Below are 26,445 nucleotides of genomic sequence, written 5' to 3' on the forward strand. Positions count from 1 at the left end.
ATTTAGTTTAAAATCGACCAAATAATGTCTCGTTAGCGTTTGTTGGCAATTCTAATGAGAAATAAACGGTGGCAGCAGCTGGTGGCCGGTTACCTGGAGCCGTTTCTACCATTTGGTTTCCATCAGGAAGTGCTCAATAATGGCGGCAAGCTGTTCATTGGGTCGTCGAGCCGCCAATCGGGAATCTGAATAAGTGGAGCAAAGTTGAAAATGTCACCGTATTGTCATTAATATGAAACGGCTACGCTCCTCGAGCGCAGAGTTCAAGTGGACTCCACCTGGCTGGCGCCGGGCCCCGCAGGTCCGTGTTCACACGGGAACACGGCCACACGCTGATTAAGTGGACAGAGCGGCAGGGGGGATCGGGTTACCTGCTTAAATGAAATGGCTTCTCCTCTCCGCGGCGCTGAAGCCTCCCTGGGAACACGGAGCAGGGCTTCAGAGAGTCCTGCCTGCCGGAGGAACCGGTGGCCACTTTGTTTCCCCACATCCAGAGCTGCGTTCTCTGAACCCGGGCCAACTCTGTTGTTCCCCTGGCGGTGCTCTGGACCTGAGGTCAACTCTGTTGTTCCCCTGGTGCTCTGGACCTGAGGTCAACTCTGTTGTTCCCCTGGTGCTCTGGACCTGAGGTCAACTCTGTTGTTCCCCTGGTGGTGCTCTGGACCTGAGGTCAACTCTGTTGTTGCCCTAGCGGTGCGCTGGACCTGAGGTCAACTCTGTCGTTCCCCTGGCGGTGCTCTGGACCTGAGGTCAACGCAGGGTTCTAAAGGCCCGGTCCACAACTCTGTTTATTTTTTGGGACCGTATAAATTAAGGTTATTATTCAAATACATTCTGTGAGGATTTGATTTGGAGTTGGCAAATTATACTGTTATACTTTCTTAATCGAAATATAGGTCTGTTTTAATTAAATCTTTTACATACGTTAAGATTATAGTCTGAAATACAGTTAAACTCCTTTTATCTGTTGTCTAATCCTTAATTCAAAAGCTCAATCGGCTAGAGAATGAAAACGGGTCTCTTTTCCTGGTTGTTATTTATTAGTCCTGGGGACCACGCCCATTTGTTTACAGTATGTTAATTTAGATCACTGATTGGGTCTTTTAACCTGCATTTTTACCTTTTTATTGAAACCTCCTGTTGATGATTCTTCACAGGGGCTTGATAGCTTTGATTATTAGGTGAATTAAACCTGTTGATGGACAAAGTGTTTACCTGCCGTCTCCCCGTTTGTGGACAGAGTCGGACAAGAAGGAGGAGGAGAAGGAAGGCGAGGACAAGTCTCAGCCCCGCTCCATACGGGATCGCCGGCGGCCCCGCGAGAAGAGGCGTTCTACTGGGGTGTCCTTCTGGACCCAAGAGGTGAGGCACGCACGCACACAGACACACACACAGACACACACACACACACAGACACACACACACACACACACACACACACACGCTCACACTCACACACACACACACACACACACACACACACACAGACACACACACACAGACACACACACACACACACACACACACACACACACACACACGCACAGACACACACGCTCACACACACACTCACACACACACGCTCACACACACGCTCACACTCACACACACACAGACACACACACACACACGCTCACACTCACACACACACACACACACGCACAGACACACACACACGGACACACACACGCACACACACACGCACAGACACACACACAGACACACACGCTCACACTCACACACACACACACACACGCACAGACACACACACACGCACACACACACGCACACACACACGCACAGACACACACACAGACAGACACACACACAAACTCACTCTCACACACACTCACTCGCACGCACGCTCACACACACACACACACACACACTCACACACACACACACACTTGCTCGCATACACACACACACACTCACACTAACATTCATCATCCACCTTTATTTATTCTCCAAATTACAATTGAGGTCGCCCTCTTTTTCAATGTAGTCGAGACTTTACAGACATTAGTGACAGACATGTGTGTTTTAGGTACAAAGGCCTCGGCCACAAGAACACAGGAGATGCTAACGGCCGCCACAAAGCCAAACCTCAGCTGTTCAGCTCTGTGCTAAAAGGATTTCCAGCTATTTGGCTTTTGAAATCTTGCCTGTTGAAGTCGTGTACCAAAGATGGTCTCCTGTGACTGAAACAACACGCACGCTACACCACTCCACCCCACAGACTGCAGACTGTGTCATACCTTCTCCTAATGCATCTCGGGCAGCGTCCAGCCGTGGCAAGGTGTTGGGCAGAGGACTTGTTTTGCTTTAGGAACAGCCATATTGAGTATTTAACATGCTATATGATAATAACACATTGTAATCGGTGCCGACACTCTCGTGACGTTCAGCTAAGTACGCCCGGTGAATTGCTTGCGAGCATCGCTCACCTGGCGGTCGGTCTCCAGGGAGACGTGGTGGAGGACGACAGGAGCTTGGAGCAGCAGGTGACCCACCCGTCTGTCTGTCTGTGTTTTTATTTTATTTATTCTAGGGCGATGAAAATGACACCGACCAGCAGTCAGACTCGGAGGAAGGCAGCGTTAAGGGGGAGCCTCAGGTAACATGATCACACACGCACACACACACACGCACACACACACACACACACACACACACACACACACACACACACACACACACACACACACACACAACCCCAATAACAGCCTGTTCCAGCTGCTGAGGTCAGGCAGACGCCTGCGAACCCCAGCTACTAGGACAGAGAGGCTTAGGCTCAGCTTCTTCCCCCAGGCCATCAGAGTCCTGAACAATGAACATTGAGTGCCACAGAACACTGAACTATCCACACACAAGCACACACGAGCACACACACGACACGCACGCTGTGCACGCTCACACACTAGCAGCCACTTTAACACGAGCGGGCACACACTCACACTTATGGCCAGAGGAAAGGCCACTTTAAATTAGTATAACAACAGGAACAGTGTATTGCACTACTAAAGCTACCTAGCATGTCCTATATGCTCTGTAAATACTATGTACAGATACCGAGATGTCACTCCATGTTACCTGTTACCTGTTTACTGCACAATGTTTTTTTTTTTATTGGATTCTATTATATGTTGTAACACTGTATTGCACATTGTCGCGGGCAAGACCACCCGCATTTCATTGTATACTTGTATGCCGTGACAATTAAAACTCTTGACTTGACTTGACTTGACAACCTAGTAACCACTAAATTTGAAGTAGAAACCTTTTAGCCTGACATTCAATTTTTCAATAATGTTTTTGACATTATTATGGTTATCTATAGTTAAGTACTACTGGCCTTTGATGTGCTGTAGTTCAGTACAGTTACCCCCCCGCCCACACCGTCTTGTCTTCCCCCCCTCTCTCTGCTGACTTTGGGCTTCATTGTTCCCTCCGCTTCCATCTTCCTGCCATTGTCCTGTTGCCAAGGTGACCGGTGACCTCACACTAGAACCCAAAAAGCCGAGTCTGAGGCGCGGATCAGAAGGTTTCAAAACAAGCCACGGGAGGAAAGGAATTCTGGCTCACCGGTGTTCCGCGGTCAGCGGTGGAGCGGGTTTGAGACCTCTTCCTGGTGCAGCGTGTGCCGCGCCAAGCGCGCCCTGACCAGAGGGTCCACTGATGACCTGAAATAAAAGATTTTAAATCACAAATGGCTATTTTACTGCTATGCATTCAAATGCATTTGGGATTTTAAGGATGAAAGGATAAGAGTAGCTGATTAGTGGGCGGCTACGTGGCCTAGTGGGCAAGGCACTCGCCACGAAATGCTGGAGATGCTGGGCTCGCCTGTTCGAGCCCAGCGCTCCACATTTGCTTTCAGTTTAGCTGGTCGTTCATACTAACACACATTGGCAGTATTAGGGGGTGGGAAACTGATGGGTGGGGATCGGGCGTTGTGGACAGCGACTCCTACAGGTCGGTTGGTGCGCCTGCGCAGTAGAATCAGGAAGTGTCGGGGGCAGCGTGAGCCTCCCACGCGTTACTCCTCGCCACTGAGAGATCGAGCTGCGCAGGTGAAAAGATGCGACTGCTGTTACCTCAAGTACCGGAGGGGACTTGTGCTATGTATGACTTAGTCCACATTGCAGCCGGCTTGTGGGAGGCAAGAAACAGCGTCCGTGACAGGGGAGGGTTGAATTGGATGATACGAAATTGGGATGGGAGAAAAATATAGAAAATGGGAGAAAAAGTGGATAAAAAAAAAAGAGTAGCTGATTAGTATTTTGGGTATTTATTAGCACGTCTCTCAAAGATTTAGGACACCGTGTCCTCCGCGGCGCGTGACTTGCGGTTGGGAGTGTCCAGGGCAGGCTGGGCGGCGTGTGTCCTGTGCAGGCCGGTGTCGGGAGCAGACGGTCCAGGCACCTGGCTCTAGATCAGACACCCGGCAGGAAGAGTAGGAGGAGGAGGGCAGGGGTTAACGGAACGCTAAATAGGAAAGGACTCATTATCTCTGCATGGATGGGAGGGCATCCAGCCCCCTGCTCCTGATTAGACCTGACTGTTTGCAGAGAGGCACGAGATCGCTACTCGTTGAAGATATGTGGTCATACGATACTGAAGCTTAATATTGACGCAGCGGCGCCCGGTGTGTTTCTAACCCCGACCGGTCATCATCAGGACGACTTCCACGTCTCTTTGTTATTCGGCTCAGCGCTCGGCTCGCATGATATATATCCGGACGCAGATAGTAGCGCTCTAGTCTCTGTAATCGTTTGCCGTCTGCTTCAGGAAGCTGGACTGCCATTTTAAAATAGCTGTAGGCTTGACCATCCACCCTGACCCCCCCCCCCCCCCCCCGCCTACTCCCGCTCTGTAGTCTCACGCTGAGGCCCTCTGCTGGGGCAGCATAATAAGCAAGGCGAGGCGGGGGAATCGGTGCTAGGCCCAGAAGGGCCCGAGGCATTGTCGGGCTTGGCAGCTGTTCAGGAATGTGTGTGTGTGTGTGTGTGTGTGTGTGTGTGTGTGTGTGTGTGTGTGTGTGTGTGTGTGTGTGTGTGTGTGTGTGTGTGTGTGTGTGTGTGTGTGTGTGTGTGTGTGTGTGTGTGTGTGTGTGTGTGTGTGTGTGTGTGTGTGTGTGTGTGTGTGTGTGTGTGTGTGTGTGTGTGTGTGTGTGTGTGTGTGTGTGTGTGTGTGTGTGTGTGTGTGTGTGTGTGGAGCAGGGTAACTAGAACAGGGGCAGGTCAGGTACTACAGAGGTGGTTCTCTCTCGTTTAGAGGAGAGCGCTCCACTGCGTTCACTCTGCTCGGAGTCTGAAATGGCTGCCTGGAAATAAACGGAGAGACGTATCCTCTTCCCCCGTGTCGTCGTTTCTGTCTTATCTGCCGTTTGTCCTAATGGCACACGGGCTCAGCAGGCCTGACACTGACACGACGCAGGGCTTCAAACAAGTGTGTCCCTGGCCGCCGGGAGGCTCAGCGGCCTCTCTTAACGCTCGCCAACCCATCTTCATGTCACACGGCCCAGGCCTCGTCCAGACACGAGGAAAACACTGCGCTGTGAATTAATTATGTTAATTTGAACACTGGCTAAAGATGTTAGAATTCACTCTCCGTTTGTGGCTCTTTTTTTTTTTCTCTCACAGAGTGACCGACTGTCCAGGTACGTTACGCTCACGTTGTTATCTATTCATCTCTCTCTCTCTCCGTTATCTATCTTTCTCTGTCTAAATAAACTGGTTACTTGAAGTGTGTTTTTTTAAAGGCAGTGTTTGGATCTTTGGACATTAAGTTGTATGAAATACAGTACATCTAAATTAGCTTACTTACCGAGTGCCGTGGCCGGCAGTTCTGGCCTCAGGGTTCTGAGCCAACTGGGAAGCAAACCGCAGAAACTGGGTCACAGAATCTGAACTGTTTTAATCCGCACCACAGCATGCAGGCAAAGGGTTACCCACCTCCGAAACAAAACCATGCTCCTCCAGAGTTGTGAAACATCTGATGGGCTGCGTTACCTGTGATACGGCTCCAGCCCATAATAACACTGGTTAGTAGCAGGTAACCCTTCTGCCTGTTGTGGTGTGTGTGTGGATCAAAACCTTTTGATTCCAAGACCCTGTTTGCTTTCTTGTTCGCTTGGAAACCGTTCCAGAACTCCAACCCACGGGACTAAGCTTTGCATCCACTACACTACTGGCAATTATGTCATACAAGTGATCCCAACTATCCCTTTTAACTAGGGATGCTCGATATTGGCTTTTTTACCGGTACCGATATACCGATATTGTCCAACTCTTAATTTCCGATACCGATATCAACCGATATATGCAGGGTTCCCCCCCCCAAAAAACTGAATAATTTCAGGTAATTAACATTACATATCTCTTGTCGTGTAATTAACACAACATTATGCATACTTTGACAATAAATAAAATAATAATTTGTTCTTACTTACTTGCCTGGGTAAATAAAGGTTAAATAAATGTAAAAAAAAATTTGAAAACCGATAGATATTTTCCGATATCACTTTTTTTATGCCAATATCGGCCGATAATATCGGACATCCCTACTTTTAACTAAACATTTGATGCAGTTGCTCAGGCTAAATCAGAGGCTTTTTTTTCCCGATGTAGGAACGAGAGTAGCACTTCATCCTCCGATCGCAACGATGCGCTGGGTAGCCGTAGCTACGGCGAAGCTCGGAGGCCTTACACCAGCAGGCTGGAGAGAGACGACACCACTGACTATAAGAAGGTATAGTGCCTTACACCAGCAGGAGAGAGAGAGAGAGAGAGAGACCACACCACTGACTATAAGAAGGTATAGTGCCTTACACCAGCAGGAGAGAGAGAGAGAGAGAGAGACCACACCACTGACTATAAGAAGGTATAGTGCCTTACACCAGCAGGAGAGAGAGAGAGAGAGAGACCACACCACTGACTATAAGAAGGTATAGTGCCTTACACCAGCAGGAGAGAGAGAGAGAGAGAGACCACACCACTGACTATAAGAAGGTATAGTGCCTTACACCAGCAGGAGAGAGAGAGAGAGAGAGAGACCACACCACTGACTATAAGAAGGTATAGTGCCTTACACCAGCAGGAGAGAGAGAGAGAGAGAGACGACACCACTGACTATAAGAAGGTATAGTGCCTTACACCAGCAGGAGAGAGAGAGAGAGAGAGAGAGAGAGAGAGACCACACCACTGACTATAAGAAGGTATAGTGCCTTACACCAGCAGGAGAGAGAGAGAGACCACACCACTGACTATAAGAAGGTATAGTGCCTTACACCAGCAGGAGAGAGAGAGAGAGAGACCACACCACTGACTATAAGAAGGTATAGTGCCTTACACCAGCAGGAGAGAGAGAGACCACACCACTGACTATAAGAAGGTATAGTGCCTTACACCAGCAGGAGAGAGAGAGAGAGACCACACCACTGACTATAAGAAGGTATAGTGCCTTACACCAGCAGGAGAGAGAGAGAGACCACACCACTGACTATAAGAAGGTATAGTGCTTTACACCAGCAGGAGAGCGAGAGAGAGAGAGACCACACCACTGACTATAAGAAGGTATAGTGCCTTACACCAGCAGGAGAGAGAGAGAGAGAGAGACCACACCACTGACTATAAGAAGGTATAGTGCCTGAGAGAGAGAGAGACCACACCACTGACTATAAGAAGGTATAGTGCCTTACACCAGCAGGAGAGAGAGAGAGAGAGAGAGACCACACCACTGACTATAAGAAGGTATAGTTCCTTACACCAGCAGGAGAGAGAGAGAGAGAGAGACCACACCACTGACTATAAGAAGGTATAGTGCCTTACACCAGCAGGAGAGAGAGAGAGAGACCACACCACTGACTATAAGAAGGTATAGTGCCTTACACCAGCAGGAGAGAGAGAGAGAGAGAGAGACCACACCACTGACTATAAGAAGGTATAGTGCCTTACACCAGCAGGAGAGAGAGAGAGAGAGAGAGAGACCACACCACTGACTATAAGAAGGTATAGTGCCTTACACCAGCAGGAGAGAGAGAGAGAGACGACACCACTGACTATAAGAAGGTATAGTGCCTTACACCAGCAGGAGAGAGAGAGAGACCACACCACTGACTATAAGAAGGTATAGTGCCTTACACCAGCAGGAGAGAGAGAGAGAGAGAGAGACCACACCACTGACTATAAGAAGGTATAGTGCCTTACACCAGCAGGAGAGAGAGAGAGACCACACCACTGACTATAAGAAGGTATAGTGCCTTACACCAGCAGGAGAGAGAGAGAGAGAGAGAGACCACACCACTGACTATAAGAAGGTATAGTGCCTTACACCAGCAGGAGAGAGAGAGAGACCACACCACTGACTATAAGAAGGTATAGTGCCTTACACCAGCAGGAGAGAGAGAGAGAGAGACCACACCACTGACTATAAGAAGGTATAGTGCCTTACACCAGCAGGAGAGAGAGAGAGAGAGAGAGACCACACCACTGACTATAAGAAGGTATAGTGCCTTACACCAGCAAGAGAGAGAGAGAGAGAGAGAGAGAGAGAGAGAGAGAGACCACCACTGACTATAAGAAGGTATAGTGCCTTACACCAGCAGGAGAGAGAGAGAGAGACCACACCACTGACTATAAGAAGGTATAGTGCCTTACACCAGCAGGAGAGAGAGAGAGAGACCACACCACTGACTATAAGAAGGTATAGTGCCTTACACCAGCAGGAGAGAGAGAGACCACACCACTGACTATAAGAAGGTATAGTGCCTTACACCAGCAGGAGAGAGAGAGAGACCACACCACTGACTATAAGAAGGTATAGTGCCTTACACCAGCAGGAGAGAGAGAGAGAGACCACACCACTGACTATAAGAAGGTATAGTGCCTTACACCAGCAGGAGAGAGAGAGAGAGACCACACCACTGACTATAAGAAGGTATAGTGCCTTACACCAGCAGGAGAGAGAGAGACCACACCACTGACTATAAGAAGGTATAGTGCCTTACACCAGCAGGAGAGAGAGAGAGAGAGAGAGACCACACCACTGACTATAAGAAGGTATAGTGCCTTACACCAGCAGGAGAGAGAGAGAGAGAGAGAGAGACCACACCACTGACTATAAGAAGGTATAGTGCCTTACACCAGCAGGAGAGAGAGAGAGAGAGAGACCACACCACTGACTATAAGAAGGTCTAGTGCCTTACACCAGCAGGAGAGAGAGAGAGAGAGACCACCACTGACTATAAGAAGGTATAGTGCCTTACACCAGCAGGAGAGAGAGAGAGAGAGAGAGAGAGAGAGAGAGAGACCACACCACTGACTATAAGAAGGTATAGTGCCTTACACCAGCAGGAGAGAGAGAGAGAGAGAGAGAGACCACACCACTGACTATAAGAAGGTATAGTGCCTTACACCAGCAGGAGAGAGAGAGAGAGAGAGACCACACCACTGACTATAAGAAGGTATAGTGCCTTACACCAGCAGGAGAGAGAGAGAGAGAGAGACCACACCACTGACTATAAGAAGGTATAGTGCCTTACACCAGCAGGAGAGAGAGAGAAACCACACCACTGACTATAAGAAGGTATAGTGCCTTACACCAGCAGGAGAGAGAGAGAGACCACACCACTGACTATAAGAAGGTATAGTGCCTTACACCAGCAGGAGAGAGAGAGAGACCACACCACTGACTATAAGAAGGTATAGTGCCTTACACCAGCAGGAGAGAGAGAGAGAGACCACACCACTGACTATAAGAAGGTATAGAGCCTTACACCAGCAGGAGAGAGAGAGAGAGAGAGACACCACACCACTGACTATAAGAAGGTATAGTGCCTTACACCAGCAGGAGAGAGAGAGAGAGAAACCACACCACTGACTATAAGAAGGTATAGTGCCTTACACCAGCAGGAGAGAGAGAGAGACCACACCACTGACTATAAGAAGGTATAGTGCCTTACACCAGCAAGAGAGAGAGAGAGAGAGAGAGACCACACCACTGACTATAAGAAGGTATAGAGCCTTACACCAGCAGGAGAGAGAGAGAGAGAGAGAGAGAGAGAGAGAGAGAGAGAGAGAGAGAGAGAGACGACACCACTGACTATAAGAAGGTATAGTGCCTTACACCAGCAGGAGAGAGAGAGAGAGAGAGACCACACCACTGACTATAAGAAGGTATAGAGCCTTACACCAGCAGGAGAGAGAGAGAGAGAGAGAGACCACACCACTGACTATAAGAAGGTATAGTGCCTTACACCAGCAGGAGAGAGAGAGAGAGAGAGACCACACCACTGACTATAAGAAGGTATAGTGCCTTACACCAGCAAGAGAGAGAGAGAGAGAGAGAGAGAGACCACACCACTGACTATAAGAAGGTATCAATCTTAACTATATTCACAGGACATACTTGACTCCTATAAGACTGAACAGAATGGGTCTTAAACAAGACTCCAAATGCTCCTTATGTACAAATGGGGACGAGGGGACATTTATGCACATGTACTGGGACTGCCCACCAGTTAAGATATTCTGGAAAGAAGTGACCCAGCAATTATCAAATCTCTTAATTCTGAATATACCTGTACACCCCTCTGTACTACTGCTGAATGATGTTTTTGAGTGTGCAGTACATCCACAGCTAAAGAGATTGGTTTTATCTGGTATTACAGTGGCTAAAAAACTGATAGCATCACGATGGATTCAACCGGAAAAAAGAAGGTATAAGAAGGTATAGTGCCTTACGAGAGAGAGAGAGAGAGAGAGAGAGAGAGAGAGCGAGAGGAGATCCCCTCCACATCTGTTTTGAACCCTGTTGTATATTGAATAGCAATTTCTTTTGGTATAGATTTTCCACCGAAAATGTTCAATAAACGACTGAAAACACCTCGACAGCGGCGTCCCCCCCCCCCCCAGTGGAACAGTGTGAACAGGGTGCTCTGATGACACGTTCTGCACAGATAACAATCTGTATGCTCACGCCTCCAAGAGGAGTTAACTGTAGAAGAAGAAAAAAACACTTGAGTGGAGGAGACTTTCTTATTCATAACAAACTCTTAAAAACACTATTGGGGTTCAAACTGTCTTTATTACACTCCTCAACAAATGGCCGCTGTAATATCTGCTCGCTGACTGCCGCCCTGTGTGTTCTCTTCCCCGACAGCTCTATGAGCAGATCCTGGCCGAGAACGAGAAGCTGAAGGCGCAGTTACGTGACACAGACGTGGCGCTGACGGACTTGAAGCTACAGCTCGAGAAGGCCACTCAGGTAGGAGGACCCGGCTCTGGTTTCTGGGTCAATATTGAGACCATAGAACAGATACGTTTATTGACCGCAGAGACCCGGGTTCAACTCGGGCAGGCGGTACCTCCGGCTCGGGTCAGTCGTCTCTACAAACACAATAGACCTATCTCAAACCCTGCCCCTTTTCTTGATCCTCCAATCACAACTGTCGAGATAAGCGACGGTTGTGGTTGGAGGATCAAGAAAAGAGGGCAGGGTTTGAGATGGGTCTATTGCCAGCGTTTGCGGGTGGGAAGCCGGTGGGGTATCAGTCCTGGTCGTTGTAATAGCAACTCATACTGGTCGGTCGGGCGCCTGTTCAGCAAGGAGCGGATCTGGAGGAGATGGGTAGCGCCAACCTCCACTTTTGTTACGCTCTCCCAGTGAAACTTTTTGCTGTCGGGTGAAAAGAAGTGGCTGGCAACTCCATATGTATCGGAGGAGACACGTGGTAGTCTACACCCTCCCCAGACCAACAGAGGAGCCATGTGGTAGTCTACACCCTCCCCAGACAGACAGAGGAGACACGTGGTAGTCTACACCCTCCCCAGACCGACAGAGGAGGCACGTGGTAGTCTACACCCTCCCCAGACTGACTGAGGAGGCACGTGGTAGTCTACACCCTCCCCAGACTGACGGAGGAGGCATGTGGTAGTCTACACCCTCCCCAGACCGACAGAGGAGACATGTGGTAGTCTACACCCTCCCCAGACCGACAGAGGAGACATGTGGTAGTCTACACCCTCCACCAGACCGACAGAGGAGCCACGTGGTAGTCTACACCCTCCCCAGACCGACAGAGGAGGCACCTGGTAGTTTACACCCTCCACCAGACCGACAGAGGAGACACATGGTAGTCTACACCCTCCCCAGACTGACAGAGGAGACATGTGGTAGTCTACACCCTCCCCAGACCGACAGAGGAGGCACCTGGTAGTCTACACCCTCCACCAGACCGACAGAGGAGACATGTGGTAGTCTACACCCTCCCCAGACCCACAGAGGGGGCACATGGTAGTCTACACCCTCCCCAGACTGACAGAGGAGACATGTGGTAGTCTACACCCTCCCCAGACCGACAGAGGAGACATGTGGTAGTCTACACCCTCCCCAGACCGACAGAGGAGACACGTGGTAGTCTACACCCTCCCCAGACCGACAGAGGAGACACGTGGTAGTCTACACCCTCCCCAGACCGACAGAGGAGACACGTGGTAGTCTACACCCTCCCTAGACCGACAGAGGAGACATGTGGTAGTCTGCACCCTCCCCAGACCGACAGAGGAGACATGTGGTAGTCTACACCCTCCCCAGACCGACAGAGGAGACACGTGGTAGTCTACACCCTCCCCAGACCGACAGAGGAGACATGTGGTAGTCTACACCCTCCCCAGACCGACAGAGGAGACATGTGGTAGTCTACACCCTCCCCAGACCGACAGAGGAGACATGTGGTAGTCTACACCCTCCCCAGACCGACGGAGGGTAGTGCAACGACCAGGACCGTGACACATATTGGCATAACGACTAAATTGGGGAGAAAATGGAAGAGCAAAGGCAAAATAAAGTCTTATTTGGTGATATCTAAAGCTACACATCTCAGCCGGGGAAATGAAGGTATAGTGGAATGAACTTTAGTTCCCTCTGTACGTCATGACATTTAATTGTACTTACTAATTTTTACTATGTTACCTGAACATAAAATGTGGGTGACACATGTTTTTAAACACTTGCCCCGAAGTTGGTCTGCTTTCTGGAGACTGACGCGGGGAATCGAACAAAACTTTGAGTGAAAGTGACAACTTTTTTTATCAAGATGATATATAAGTCGCCCGTATTTTTACATGAGAGGAGATGCATTTTCCTGATATGTCCGCTCACCCACTTTATTAATTTTTTTTTATTTTTTATTTATTTATTTGCAGAGGCAGGAACGTTATGCTGACCGGTCACAGCTTGAGATGGAGAAAAGGGTAATAACAATAATTTTGATTTCCATACGCTGCTTTGTATTTCAAACGTTGTCATTTCATCATTACTGCTAATGACATTCTCTGTAATTTCTCATTTGAATCCTACCTAAGAATTTATCTGTTTTTGTCCCTATTGTTTTGATGTTTCATACCGGTCTAATTTATGACTTCTGGCCATTACCAGAGACTGTCCATATAAAGTGTGTGTTTTGGTAGATCTCAGTCTACGTTTCACTTGAAAGTGATGAGGCATAGGTAATTAAAATGTACCCTTGTGTAACCCACTAGACTTTACGTTCCCTAACATTACATTATTTTTCTACTGCAAGAATGTTGAAGTTTGTATCAGAGGTTTATATCTATTTTTTTTTTATCCTAATTTTTTTATTTTTTATTTTTTTTAAACCTATTTTATTTTCCTTCTGCTGTGAAGCACCTTGATAGCTCACTGAGTTTAAAGTGTGCTATATAAATGAAATCTATTATTATTATTATTATTATTATTATTATTATTATATTGGTACAGTGGCTCTCAGAAGGCCGAGGGACATTATGCAGAAACTTTCAAACAACTTTCAAGTCTCATGGAGTATTTTCCATCCAAAACGTTTCCATCCCTTTTCAACATCAGTGACAGATTGAATGGTGTTTAATAAGGTAACCTGAGATCTGCTAAAACACACACACACTGTATACAGTATACACCTAGAAACAGACAATTTGTTCAAGACGGGGGCTATCTCCGGTCAGTCATCCCTACGAACACAATTGCCAGGTGTTCGCGGGTGGAAAGCCAGTCGGGTATGAGTCCTGGTCGTTGCAACAGCGACTCCTACTGGTCGTTTGGGGCGCCTGTTCAGCAGGGAGGCGTTCTGCATGCGTTGGGGATCAATCTCCGGAAACGGCGAGAAGTAAAAATTAGACTGGTGTGGTCATGCCTTTTGAAGTGAATTGGTGCTGGTTAAGACGGTATGGTTAACATTATGCCAACTGGGTTTATGTCTGAAGGTAACAAGCAGGCCCCAATATCATCTGGGTGTTGGTATGAGTTCAACCTGTTTTACTCTAGTCTTACTGCCTCTTCTGCTTCTCTCTCACCTCCATCACCACCACCGCCCGTGTTGCTGGCGTCAGGGGGCACTGCCTCCCTCCCTCTCACGTGTTTTTGATCTTTCCCAGGCAGCGTGTGGTCACCACCTCTCGCAGACTTAGTGGTTTCTGTTTGTAGAATGTGTGCAGAGTAGGTTTGGGTACCGGTCACATTTTAACCGATACCAGTACCTTTGCCACTTCTTAGAATTCGGTACCCAACGGTACCTTTTTTCGGTACTTTACTCTCTCTGTAATAACAAACATTAATTTAAAAGTTTGTTATTTCAATCAACACTTGGTTATTTATTGTTGTAACACGCCGCGCAAAATAAATCTCATGAGTCACGATTATGTTTCTAAATGTTTAAATATCAACATTATCTGGCCGTCCTCAGTAAATATGATCAAACTCCTCGAGAGACGGGACAGTACTATATATATATATATATATGTGGAAAAGGCTCCCTCTTGTCTAGTAATATTACTCTTGCACTAAACATGTAAAGTTACCGGAATTTGGTACCGTTTGATCTAGCGTCAATCGGTGCTCTGTAGTACAGATGTCATTCGAGCTCGGTACCCAACCCTCGTGCTGAGAGTGTGTGTGTGTGTGTGTGTGTGTGTGGTGTGCACTGTTTATACATGTCTGCAGACTCGATAGACTGATTAGTGGATTGTTGGAATTGCTGCTGAATCTCATCTGCATGTGCTTCTCACACACTTTCCACTCATTATTATTATTACTCTAGTTGCCATGGCAACTGAGAGGAACCATCCACTGAATCTCTCCCCATCCCCCATCTCTAACCCCATAGCCATATCACCATAACCCATTACTGATTGGTCCTCCACTACTGCTTAAAGGGCCATGCTACTAAACCCAGAGTATCATCTAACGACCCCAAGTCCTTCATCCTGCCCCAGCGTCTCCAGCATGAAGAATCATCCTTCCAAAACTACCCCTTCCTACTTAATGACTGTGTTGATCTGTCGAGTCCTTTCTCAGCACAATCCATGCCGTTCCTCGTAAGAGCTGTTGATCGTTGGCCATAAAACAATGCAAAGCCGATGGGGTCGAGCTCCTGTCTGAACCAGGACAGTCTTGAGTACATGTACGGGAGCTTCAGTCTGCTTGTACAGATGAGAGCTTGGCCCCATTGACTTTGCATTAGTTTGAGCTAGTATGAGCAGGGTTCCCACAAGGTCCTTGAAGTGCTTAAAGTGCTAGATTTTTTACCAAAAAAAAAACGCAAGGCCTGGAATTCCTTGAACAGCCCATTTTTTAACAAGGTGCTTAAAAGGTCCTTGAAATTCAAATCAACCATTCGCATTGAACGTTTTGTTCATCCATGATAAAAAATTTCAGAATCGAGACATATTTTTTTTAAGTGTAAATAATTGTCGGAAATTGGTTTTAAGCCATACATATTGGATACATTTTTTTTATATATATAAAAAAAACAGCATTTAACTCTGACTGCATCTGTACTTTTTTGACCATTTTCACGATGTTTGCAGATCTATATTATAGCTATGGAGACAATTTTTAAAGGAAATATATATACTCCAACAGGGGAAAACATTTTTAGTTCTACGTACCTTCGTTCCTGCGCTATCCCATGCTAAAAATCATCCCGTTTCAAAATAATCCAGTTAAGTTTCCTGGAACGTGAGATATGGCGTGTTTTGTGTGCATATGCCCATTTCATGCGGGTTGCTCCCCTGCCACCTATATTATTTCCAGGTCAAAGGTAACATGACCATAGTAGAATGATTCTCAAACCATGGGGGGGGGGATCATTACAAAGGCATGTTTTATGTTGGGGTTCGGTTTAATGCGTGGCAGCGCATAGCCATATCCCGGAAAACAGCGTGGCAGCCAATGAGTTAAAATGGAAAAATAGTGCTTGGAAAAGAACTTGAAACTCCTTGAATTTCATTTTGCAATGTCTGTGGGAACCCTGTATGAGGACCGGCATGGTTTGTGCTGAGAAAGGACTCCCCGATCGCCCACATCATCATCGAGAAGTAGGACGTGGAGCTTGGTTTCCTCATCTCTTTTTAATATGGCCCCCATTGTCCTGTCATCATTTCATTAACTCGTCATCCATGCAGCCTGCAAACATCCCTTTAATGGCCTCACCCCCTCAACTCCTGCCCACCGTTGTACCTCCTTAATATTTTTAGATGCAGGTTCTCTCCACACATCACTGAAAACACTAGCCTTGTAAGGATCCAGGCGTTCCTCCATCATGGTTGTGGCTTGCTGACACTCACGGTCATGCGTGTGTTCATGAGTGTGCTTCTAGCTCCATCCTCACCCTCTCTCTCTCTCTCCCATACAGACGTGCACACACACACACACACACGTGCAGCGTGTAGAGCCTATGCTGATGTGACGTACACGCGTGCTTGTTGTGAATATACAGCGTGTGCAAAAGCTAAACCTGAGGTTAACACTCGTCTCCTTTGCAGGAAAGAAGAGCTCTAGAAAGGAAGATCTCTGAGATGGAGGAGGAACTGAAGGTAACGTCTCACACCACCTACATTGATTTTTAACGGGTCTTGTTTGTTGGAACAAGAGGTTCCTCTATCACAGCCGGTCGAGTGAGACGGCCTATCGTCGGCGGCGCTCGAGGTAGCGAAGCTGTAGCGGGGGGGGTCACGACCTCGTTTTGTTATCTTAAAAAAAATGCACAGAACCGTCCAGCCGCTCTGGAACGAGTTGAGTTGGCCTGTTAAAAGAATCAGTTTGTTTTTCAGTGCCGAGTGATTCCCGGTGTGCAAATGTAACCTTACCGGCCATAGAAATGTAAATTACAGCTAATGTATTTGACTGCAAGGGAAAAAAGTAGTAGAACGCGCTCACCTCACTAGACTTGACACTGGGTGCTGTAACCTCTGATATCATACATAAAAAATAGGGAAACAATGTCCAGGCACGCACTCCAGGTTTTTCCAAATTTATTGGCAGCCTGTAATCATGACGTTTCGGTGTGAACACACCTTCTTCAGAATGGCTTGCATGAAGCATGAAGTGTAAGTGACCCTAGTAAATACAAGTCAAACAGGAAGTGACAACATAGGAAGTGACAACACATTCCCACAAGTGATCTGCAAAAAAGTACAAAATACCACTTACAAGCACAACCTTTTCAGAATTATGTAAATCAAAAAGAAGCATGTAAATAAAAATAAAAAAGAAACAGTAAATCACAAAGAGATATATCTATATATAGTTATATATATTTTATACAGAGTAGGCCTACATCTTAAACTCTAAACATAAACACTCATGACCCATATAAGCCATCTTTCAATTATAAAGAATGATAAATGAAAATAGTAAACAATCGAATGAAATGAAATAATCAAATGAAACAGGTCAAAACATTTTCTTCATTGAGGCCTCTAGGCTCTAGACAATCCAGAAAATGAATATAGAAGCATTCCCTTTGTAGCAAGAGCCTGTCTCTGTCGCCGCCTCTTGGTGGTCTCAAGACCTGCTCTATACCCATGTATTTTAAGCCAGAAATATCATGTCCTAACTTATTATCGAATTTCGGAGCACAAATGTTCTATAAGAAGAAATTACGAGAAGTCTTCAGTTGCAAGGCACTTTAATAAGTTAGGACATGATATTTCTGGCTTAAAATACATGGGTATAGAGCAGGTCTTGAGACCACCAAGAGGCGGCGACAGAGACAGGCTCTTGCTACAAAGGGAATGCTTCTATATTCATTTTCTGGATTGTCTAGAGCCTAGAGGCCTCAATGAAGAAAATGTTTTGACCTGTTTCATTTGATTATTTCATTTCATTCGATTGTTTACTATTTTCATTTATCATTCTTTATAATTGAAAGATGGCTTATATGGGTCATGAGTGTTTATGTAGGCCTACTCTGTATAAAATATATATAACTATATATAGATATATCTCTTTGTGATTTACTGTTTCTTTTTTATTTTTATTTACATGCTTCTTTTTGATTTACATAATTCTGAAAAGGTTGTGCTTGTAAGTGGTATTTTGTACTTTTTTGCAGATCTCTTGTGGGAATGTGTTGTCACTTCCTATGTTGTCACTTCCTGTTTGACTTGTATTTACTAGGGTCACTTACCCTTCATGCTTCATGCAAGCCATTCTGAAGAAGGTGTGTTCACACCGAAACGTCATGATTACAGGCTGCCAATAAATTTGGAAAAACCTGGAGTGCGTGCCTGGACATTGTTTGACTGCAAGGGGCCATCACACATCGATGACCTCTGGCACTCGCAGGCGCTGGATGGATAATTCATTTGTTGGCAAGGAAACCCCCCCCCCCCCCCAATTCGGTACACCGGCCACTCCACTCCACCCCACATCCAGCCTTATTGAGGGAGTGATTTTATACCTATTGCATTTAGTGCAGAATATCTACCCGAGCGTGTATTGGTCCGGTTGTTTCACCCGGCAACAGCATGTTGATATGAACGTGGACGCTGTTCTAAGAGAGAAGTCCAATTTAATAAAGGCCCTAGTTCTGTGTGGAAACATCCATTAGGCCCGAGTCAGCTGGTTCTGTCAGCCCTGCTGTAATGTAGTCTGTGTTGATCCCAGCCAGCCGCCCCCCCTCTCTCTCTCAGAGGCATCCCCCCAAACAAACAGGCCGCCACCACGGAGAGCTCTCATCATCCCTCCAGTTTCAGAAGGCTGTCGTCCCACATTTTCTAACCGTCTTCCCTTTCTTCTTCTTCTTCTGCTTCTGCTTCTTCTTCCTCTTCCTCCTCTCGGCCCCTTCACTTGTCTTTTTTTAAATTTGTATCGTTTCATCTTTCTCTTTAATTCCTTTCAATATAATTCCCTATTTCTTCTGCCACACTCCTCCTTACATTACACCCTCCTTCTCTGTTCTATCACGTTGTTTCTCTGCCCCTTTCCTCCTTTCTATACCTCTTTTCACCTCCCTTGTTTCTCTCTCCGGTCTGTTTCTCTTCCTCCTGTCTGTTTCTCTCTCCGGTCTGTTTCTCTTCCTCCTGTCTGTTTCTCTCTCCGGTCTGTTTCTCTCCTCCTGTCTGTTTCTCTCTCCTTCCGTTTCTCTCCTTCTGTCTGTTTCTCTCCTTCTGTCTCTCTCTCCTTCTGTCTGTGTCTCTCTCTCTCTCTCTCTCTCTCTCTCTCTCTCTCTCTCTCTCTCTCTCTCTCTGTCTTTCTCTCTCTCTCTGTCTCTCTCTCTCTCCTTCTGTCTCTGTCTCTGTCTCTGTCTCTCTCTCTCTCTCTCTCCTTCTGTCTGTGTCTCTTCTCTCTCTCCTCTCTCCTCTCTTCTCTCTCCCTCTCTCTCTCTCCTCTCTCCCTCTCCCTCTCTCTCTCTCCTCTCTCCCTCTCTCTCTCTCTCTCTCTCTCTCTCTCTCTCTCTCTCTCTCCCCTCTCCCTCTCCCTCTCCCTCTCCCTCTCCCTCTCCCTCTCCCTCTCCCTCTCTGTCTCTGTCTCTCTGTGTCTCTGTCTCTGTGTCTCTCTGTCTCTCTCTCTCTCTCTCTCTCTCCTTCTCTCTCTGTCTCTCTCTCTCTCTCTCTCCTTCTGTCTGTGTCTCTCCTCTCTCCTCTCTTCTCTCTTCTCTCTCCCTCTCTCCTCCTCTCTCTCTCTCTCCCTCTCTCTCTCTCTCTCTCTCTCTCCCCCCCCCCTCCTGTGTTGTGGTTCTCCTCTCTCTCTCTCTCTCTCTCTCTCTGTCTCTCTCTCTCCCCCCCCCCCCCCCCTCCTGTGTTGTGGTTCTTCTCCCTCCAGAACCTCCCCCAGGTAAAGCAGGTACAGGCCCTGAGGCAGGTCCAGGAGCGGCTGCAGGCAGAGAACCGGGCCCTGGCCCGCGTGGTGGCCAAGCTGTCCCAGTCCGCCTGCAGCCACCTGCCCGCCGTCCACCTCTAGCCACGCCCTCCTCCTCCTCCTCCCCAGCCCCCTCACCCCAAACCCCCACCCTTCTCATGCTCCATTCGTGCTGCGCCCCGCGCGCCCATAGACAGGCAGGTGTCCAGCCGCCCCCCCCCCCTCCATGGTGTTTGATGCTCTGCCTCCCCCTCCTCCGCCTCCCCAGGCCTCTTGGGTTTCAGATCGGGGAGGGCGTTTTTTGTTTGGTTTTTGACCGGGCACTCTCCTTTTACAGTACAATATCCATAATAAATCTGCACAAAATCCATATAATGATGGCTCTTATGTGGTTTATAATTATATATATAATGTAGATGAAACGGTAACAGTCAGGTGAGTGAGTATCAATTTAGGTTGTTTGCAGGTGTTTTTGACGACGGCTGTCGGAACTGAATCCTCTGGGGTTTCTTAATAAAAAGAGTTAAAGTTGCACGGTTTTCTTATCAAAACGACTCTTACAAAGTACTGTAAAGGAAAGTCCCTTCTCTTCACGCCCACCTCTGAGTCTTGAAGCCTCCTCCTCCGCCAGGGGGCGCCGGCGTTCCGTTTGGCTTGTTCTGGCTTCTTTGCATGACGTGGCTTTTCTTTTCTGCGTCGACACGTGGCCCACATCTTGAAGAGAGATTGGACACGTCTTCAAACCCCCCCCCCCCCCCCTCATACTTTTCCCAGATGACATCACCAAAGCCTCACCTCTCAGTGGCATCAGGCCGCAGCAACAGGTGCACCAGCTGTTCTGATCAGTGTCATGCAATACTAAATATTGGGCTTCCTGTTCATTCGACCCCGCCCCCCGACCTGTCACTCAAGTGGTTTGACCTTGTGGTACAAAGAGCCCGCAGGTTGGTTGGTTGGTTGTCATCTGTAGTGCTATCTGTTGGTTTTTTTGAGTTGGTTGTGATCTTTTCTGTGTGCAGTGTGTGTCAACAGTGGACTTCAGAATAGATTGAAACCATTTTCTATGATTGCTAAATAAAAGTGCTCTAGCCGTAATGGTTCAACACATATCTACAAACCGCCAGGCGATTATGCTGAGTAGGTACAGTTTTAGAGTCGACAGCCACTCCTCTATGGTCACCCAGTAGAATGGGTAATCTTCATATAGAATGCTTTTTCCACAGTAATTCAATATATTTTTCTATTGCAGCCAGTTTGAGAGTTAACCATCCTGCTGCTGTGAGTTGTCGAGCAGGGAAACGGTCATTCTGTTAAATTGCTCAGAGGCAACGACGACCCCGGCAGTTATCTGCCCAGAACCTGCAGGATGCGAGTGTCCGCGGCGAGAGCCAGAGTGGACACATTACCGTTAAACGCTCCCCTGTTTATGAGCTGAGGGTGGGTCTAAAAAGTAGATTCTGGAGCCACTGTCCAGGTGTCTGTAGACGCTGCGTCGTTGGCCTGCGATTCTGCATCAGAAAGTCTTTATTGCCAAGTAGTTCGCATTTACAAGGAATTTGATTTGGTCCTTTTTTGGTGCGACATTATAACAGACGAGACAATTAATGTAGAATAAAATGGAATATAATCTTAAATTCAAATAAAAGAATAATTATAAAATGGAAAAGGCCAGAGCTGTACTATTGTGCACGGTTGTACACGACCTCACAAAGTGTCAAATAAAAAAGAGTGACTGTTTTGATCAGGTGGAATTTTTTTTGTTTTCTTTTTTTGGCTCTGCTATGCATTTGAAGACCTTGACGTTTATTTCCTGGTTCTGTGAGCAGCCCCTGTGACTGTTGCATGGCTCTGTACCGGAGACTCTTGGCCTGTAGTGTGCCTGCTGCCTCCACCTGCCTGGAACAAGAGAGAGATGCTGTGTGACTGCCGCTCCAAGATCACAGACACACACGCATATATACACACACACACACACACACACACACACACACACACACACACACACACACATATATATACATGCATACATACACACACATATATACATACACACACACGGTGCAATATGTAAAAAAACGCCCCCGTCTGGTCAACAACACTGTATCTGTCGAGACTCATTTAAGCCCTCTCCCCCCTCCCCCCCCCCCCCCCCCCCTCTCTATCTTTTCTTTTTTTGTGTTCTCTCTTTCAGACGCTACCAGACTTGAAAGCAGACAACCAGAGACTAAAGGACGAGAACGGAGCCCTCATTCGAGTCATTAGCAAGCTCTCCAAGTAGAACACCCCCCCCCCCCCCCCAGCCCACCCCCTTCTGCACACCCACTCCCCCGTGACAGTGACTAATGGAATTGCACATTTAGATATTAATTGCAACAGACATCAGAGACAAGAAGACTCCTTTTTTCCCTTTTTTTTCCTCCACGCACCCCTCCCCCAAACTCCTGTCTCCCTCTGCTCCTCCTCCTCCCACCGCAGCCTCCACCCCTCCATCCATCATCCCCCCCCCCCCGCGTGGAGTCTTTTACCAACACACTTGCAGTTCAGCGTTCGGGTTCTGCGATCTGATTGGCCACTGACGTTTCTCTCTGCGCCAATCGCGTTACGCCTAGTTCTACTCTACTATCCTCAGTTAACGTAATTTATACAAATGGAAGTATTGATTTCGCCGTAACGAATCATTAAAAAAATATACCGTTAACTGGAATATGTTAGTTTCTTACACATATGTTGGATTATGTAATTGGTTTGTCATGACAAACTAATATAAAATCGTGAATTAACCGGTGGTTATCCTATAGCCCTAGTTATATGTACATTTCAACAAAGTGGAGCGGCAGGGGAAGACCTCCATAGCATACGCCTTCAAATCCAGCTAGCGTTGATGCCATTCAGAATTTATTAACATCGCTACAACAACACAGTAACGTTAATATAATTACATGCATCATTGTTTACAATGAACGGTGGGGCTAATCGAAAGGACTGGACACGGACAAGTTAAACAGCGATCAATTAACCGGATACACAAGCAGAAGGCGACGCATCAATACTTACTTCCGGTCGGGGGGTTTCAAAATAAAAGAGCGACGTCTATACGTTTACACCGGAAATACGTTTATTTTGTACATTATCTAACCTTAACACGAACCTAAACTAACTTTTCCCCCGACCGGAAGTAAAAATGATGCGTCGCCTTCTGCTTGTGTGTCCGGTTAATTGATCGCTGTTTAACTTGTCCGTGTCCAGTCCTTTCGATTAGCCCCACCGTTCATTGTAAACAATGATGCATGTAATTATATTAACGTTACTGTGTTGTTGTAGCGATGTTAATAAATTCTGAATGGCATCAACGCTAGCTGGATTTGAAGGCGTATGCTATGGAGGTCTTCCCCTGCCGCTCCACTTTGTTGAAATGTACATATAACTAGGGCTATAGGATAACCACCGGTTAATTCACGATTTTATATTAGTTTGTCATGACAAACCAATTACATAATCCAACATATGTGTAAGAAACTAACATACCGGTATTCCAGTTAACGGTATATTTTTTTAATGATTCATTACGGCGAAATCAATACTTCCATTTGTATAAATTACGTTAACTGAGGATGGTAGAGCAGAACTAGGCGTAACGCGATTGGCGCAGAGAGAAACGTCAGTGGCCAATCAGATCGCAGAACCCGAACGCTGAACTGCAAGTGTGTTGGTAAAAGACTCCACCCCACCCTCCCGCCCTCTCAGTAAAAGACTCTACGCACCCACCCCGCCCTCCCGCCCTCTCAGTAAAAGACTCTACGCACCCACCCCACCCTCTCAGTCCACCCCGCCCTCCCGCCCTCTCAGTAAAAGACTCTACCTACCCACCCCACCCTCTCAGTCCACCCCGCCCTCTCAGTCCACCTCCTAGGGTTTAGAATCCACCTGAATCCACCCGACTCTGTGGCTGCTGTACGGCCAGAGGGAAAGCATTCAAGTTGTACCTGGCGAGGAAGGAAAGGGGGTCGTGAGCGGCGCGTGGAAAGCCTGAAAACTATTAACCAATAAGCCTTAGATGTACATAAGAAAAAGAAGAAGAAAAAAAAACACTTTCATCAATCTCTCCTCTCTCTCTCTGCTGTCACAGAAGAAGTTATTACTCAACACTTGATTTTATTTGTGCCACAATCTCTTATTTGATGTATTTTTTCCTCTATTATTTTTTCCCCGTTCCTCTTCCTGTGTAAGTGTTGTGTGATGTGCAGTTTCCCCCTTTACACTCCTCCTCCTCCCTCCGTTCCTCCTCTCTTCTCCTCTACCCCCCAAGTGCCAGTTTCTGCCCCACGCAAAGGGCTCTTTCATGCAGCAGAGGACTTCCAAGCTGCCCCTGTCTTGGTGCAAGTGATACCCTTGCTCCGCACCCCCCCCCTCCTCCCACCTCTGTACCCCTCTGTTTGTCTTCCTCCTGAGAGGGAAATGGAATTCTCGCTTTACAGAGCAAGGTGGACCTGGTGAATTTAAGCTTTCACTGTATGTGCAATATGCATTTATTTCTTTTTAATAAAAAAAAAATGCTTTAATGATGAGTCCATCAACAGTAGGATTTTCACTCCCCCCTCCCACTTCCATTGATCACTCGCCATCACCCCCTACCCCCCCCCCTTTTTATTTTTCCTTTTTAAGTTTGTAGTGTAGTCAGATTGTACTCTTGTATTTCTCACTTCATTTTAGCAGGTACTGAGTGATGCTGTATATACCTGTATGTATTGTTTGAGACCAGCACATGGCATGCGTTTATGATTCCCGTCTGTTACTATTAAAAATATACAAATTCCAGAGGACAAAAAAGTGTGTTTTTAAACTTTTTTTTTTTTTTTTTTTTTTAATAGTCTAAAGACATTGGATGCCAGTAGGGCTGCTCTCATATAAAGGGGACGGCCGCCAGTGTTCAGTGCATTTTCTTTTTTCTTTTGAGTAAAAAAGAAGAGAGAAAAAAAACCTGTTCACATAATTGTGAGATACAAAATAATAATATAATTGCTTCACTACATTTCACACATTGTATCCAATATCTTTGGAAGAGTGCTGTTCATTTTCTTTTCTTTTCTTTTTTTAAACAAAAAAAGCTGTAGTATTATAGCCGAGGTGTTTGTTGTCACTAAGAGATCTTAGGTATCGCTAACCCAGTCCTTTTTACACGGTCTACATGCACTGTCAATGCCATGTGAGGAGTCTTGATGTCGGGTTCATGCAGAAACTTCATCAAAGATTTAATGAGTCCATGCATCAGAGAAAAAATACAATTTATGCATTTCAGTGGCCTTTTTAAGAATACTGTAGTAAAGAAAAAAGACGTCGCTGCAGATGGACTGTTGGCCATCGACTCTTTCGTTTAGAGTTTTTTTTCTTTTCACCCCCCCTTCCCTGCCCCTCCTTCCCTTTTTAAATGTTCCTGTCATCATGTAAAATAGTTGTGTGGCTTCATACATGCAAGCTGTGCTGTGACTACCAACCAACCACTGAAGAGTTCATTAAAAAATAAACTTGTACATTGTAACGCTCTTGTGTTTGCCTATTTTCTTCTTGGCCTTCTAATTTTTTTTTACGTTAACATGTATTTCATTCATTTAAAAAAAAAAAAAAGATTTATCATGTGAATTTTGATGTGGATGGTGAAATGGTACCGTGACATTTCACAGGAGGTTTTTGCTTATTGTAATTGTTCCGTTGTGTGAGTCTATGACGGCTCATAGAACCTTTTTATGAAACCAAGATGACTGATACATTAGATTTAAATGTACGGGCATCATTATACATACGCTCATCATTATACAGCACAAGTACAGTACAACGAAAAGAAGTGCAAATGTCACAGTAAAGTGCAACGGCAATATATAACATACAGGTGATTAAAATGGGTACAAAATATACAAATGAGTACTACTGAGTGTAGTGCTAATCAGATGTATGTACAGAGTTTTAGTATAATATGTATGGTGATGCAGGTATAAAGACGATATGGTAGTAGTCATACTGGCCAGCAGCGTAACTAGTAAGAGTAGGATATGTATAGATATAGTATCTACAGATTTGTAAGAAGGATATATGGTATATACAGCATTTGTACATGCTATCATACAGAGTTATGGGTTATATGCAGGTATATTCAGACAAATATGGATACTGTATGTATATATATATATATGCAGTAAATATGTGGTATATACAGCACTGTTGTAAATGCTATACTATACATATAACTATCAATTTAGCAAAGTTGGTGACCCCATGACCTTTACTCTAGCACCACCATCAGGCCAAGTT

At 46.4% G+C, this 26,445-nt stretch overlaps 1 protein-coding gene across 3 annotated transcripts in view; it reads left to right on the forward strand.

The window, feature by feature from the left end:
- Positions 1-22,635, forward strand: part of ppp1r12a (protein phosphatase 1, regulatory subunit 12A) — a 104,202-nt gene extending 81,567 nt beyond the window's left edge. For all 3 annotated transcript variants that reach the window (XM_084338449.1, XM_084338451.1, XM_084338450.1), the window contains 8 exons: positions 1,241-1,362; positions 2,552-2,617; positions 5,646-5,662; positions 6,633-6,753; positions 11,164-11,268; positions 13,209-13,256; positions 16,824-16,874; positions 22,334-22,635. In XM_084338449.1, coding sequence (XP_084194575.1) covers positions 1,241-1,362; positions 2,552-2,617; positions 5,646-5,662; positions 6,633-6,753; positions 11,164-11,268; positions 13,209-13,256; positions 16,824-16,874; positions 22,334-22,420 — 617 coding nt within the window. In that variant the 3' untranslated portion in view covers positions 22,421-22,635. The remainder of the gene's footprint in view (positions 1-1,240; positions 1,363-2,551; positions 2,618-5,645; positions 5,663-6,632; positions 6,754-11,163; positions 11,269-13,208; positions 13,257-16,823; positions 16,875-22,333) is intronic.
- The last annotated feature ends 3,810 nt before the right edge of the window (positions 22,636-26,445 follow it).

This window comes from Notolepis coatsorum, assembly GCF_963971535.1.
Source record: "Notolepis coatsorum genome assembly, contig: SUPER_15_unloc_1, whole genome shotgun sequence".
Taxonomy (NCBI): domain Eukaryota; kingdom Metazoa; phylum Chordata; class Actinopteri; order Aulopiformes; family Paralepididae; genus Notolepis; species Notolepis coatsorum.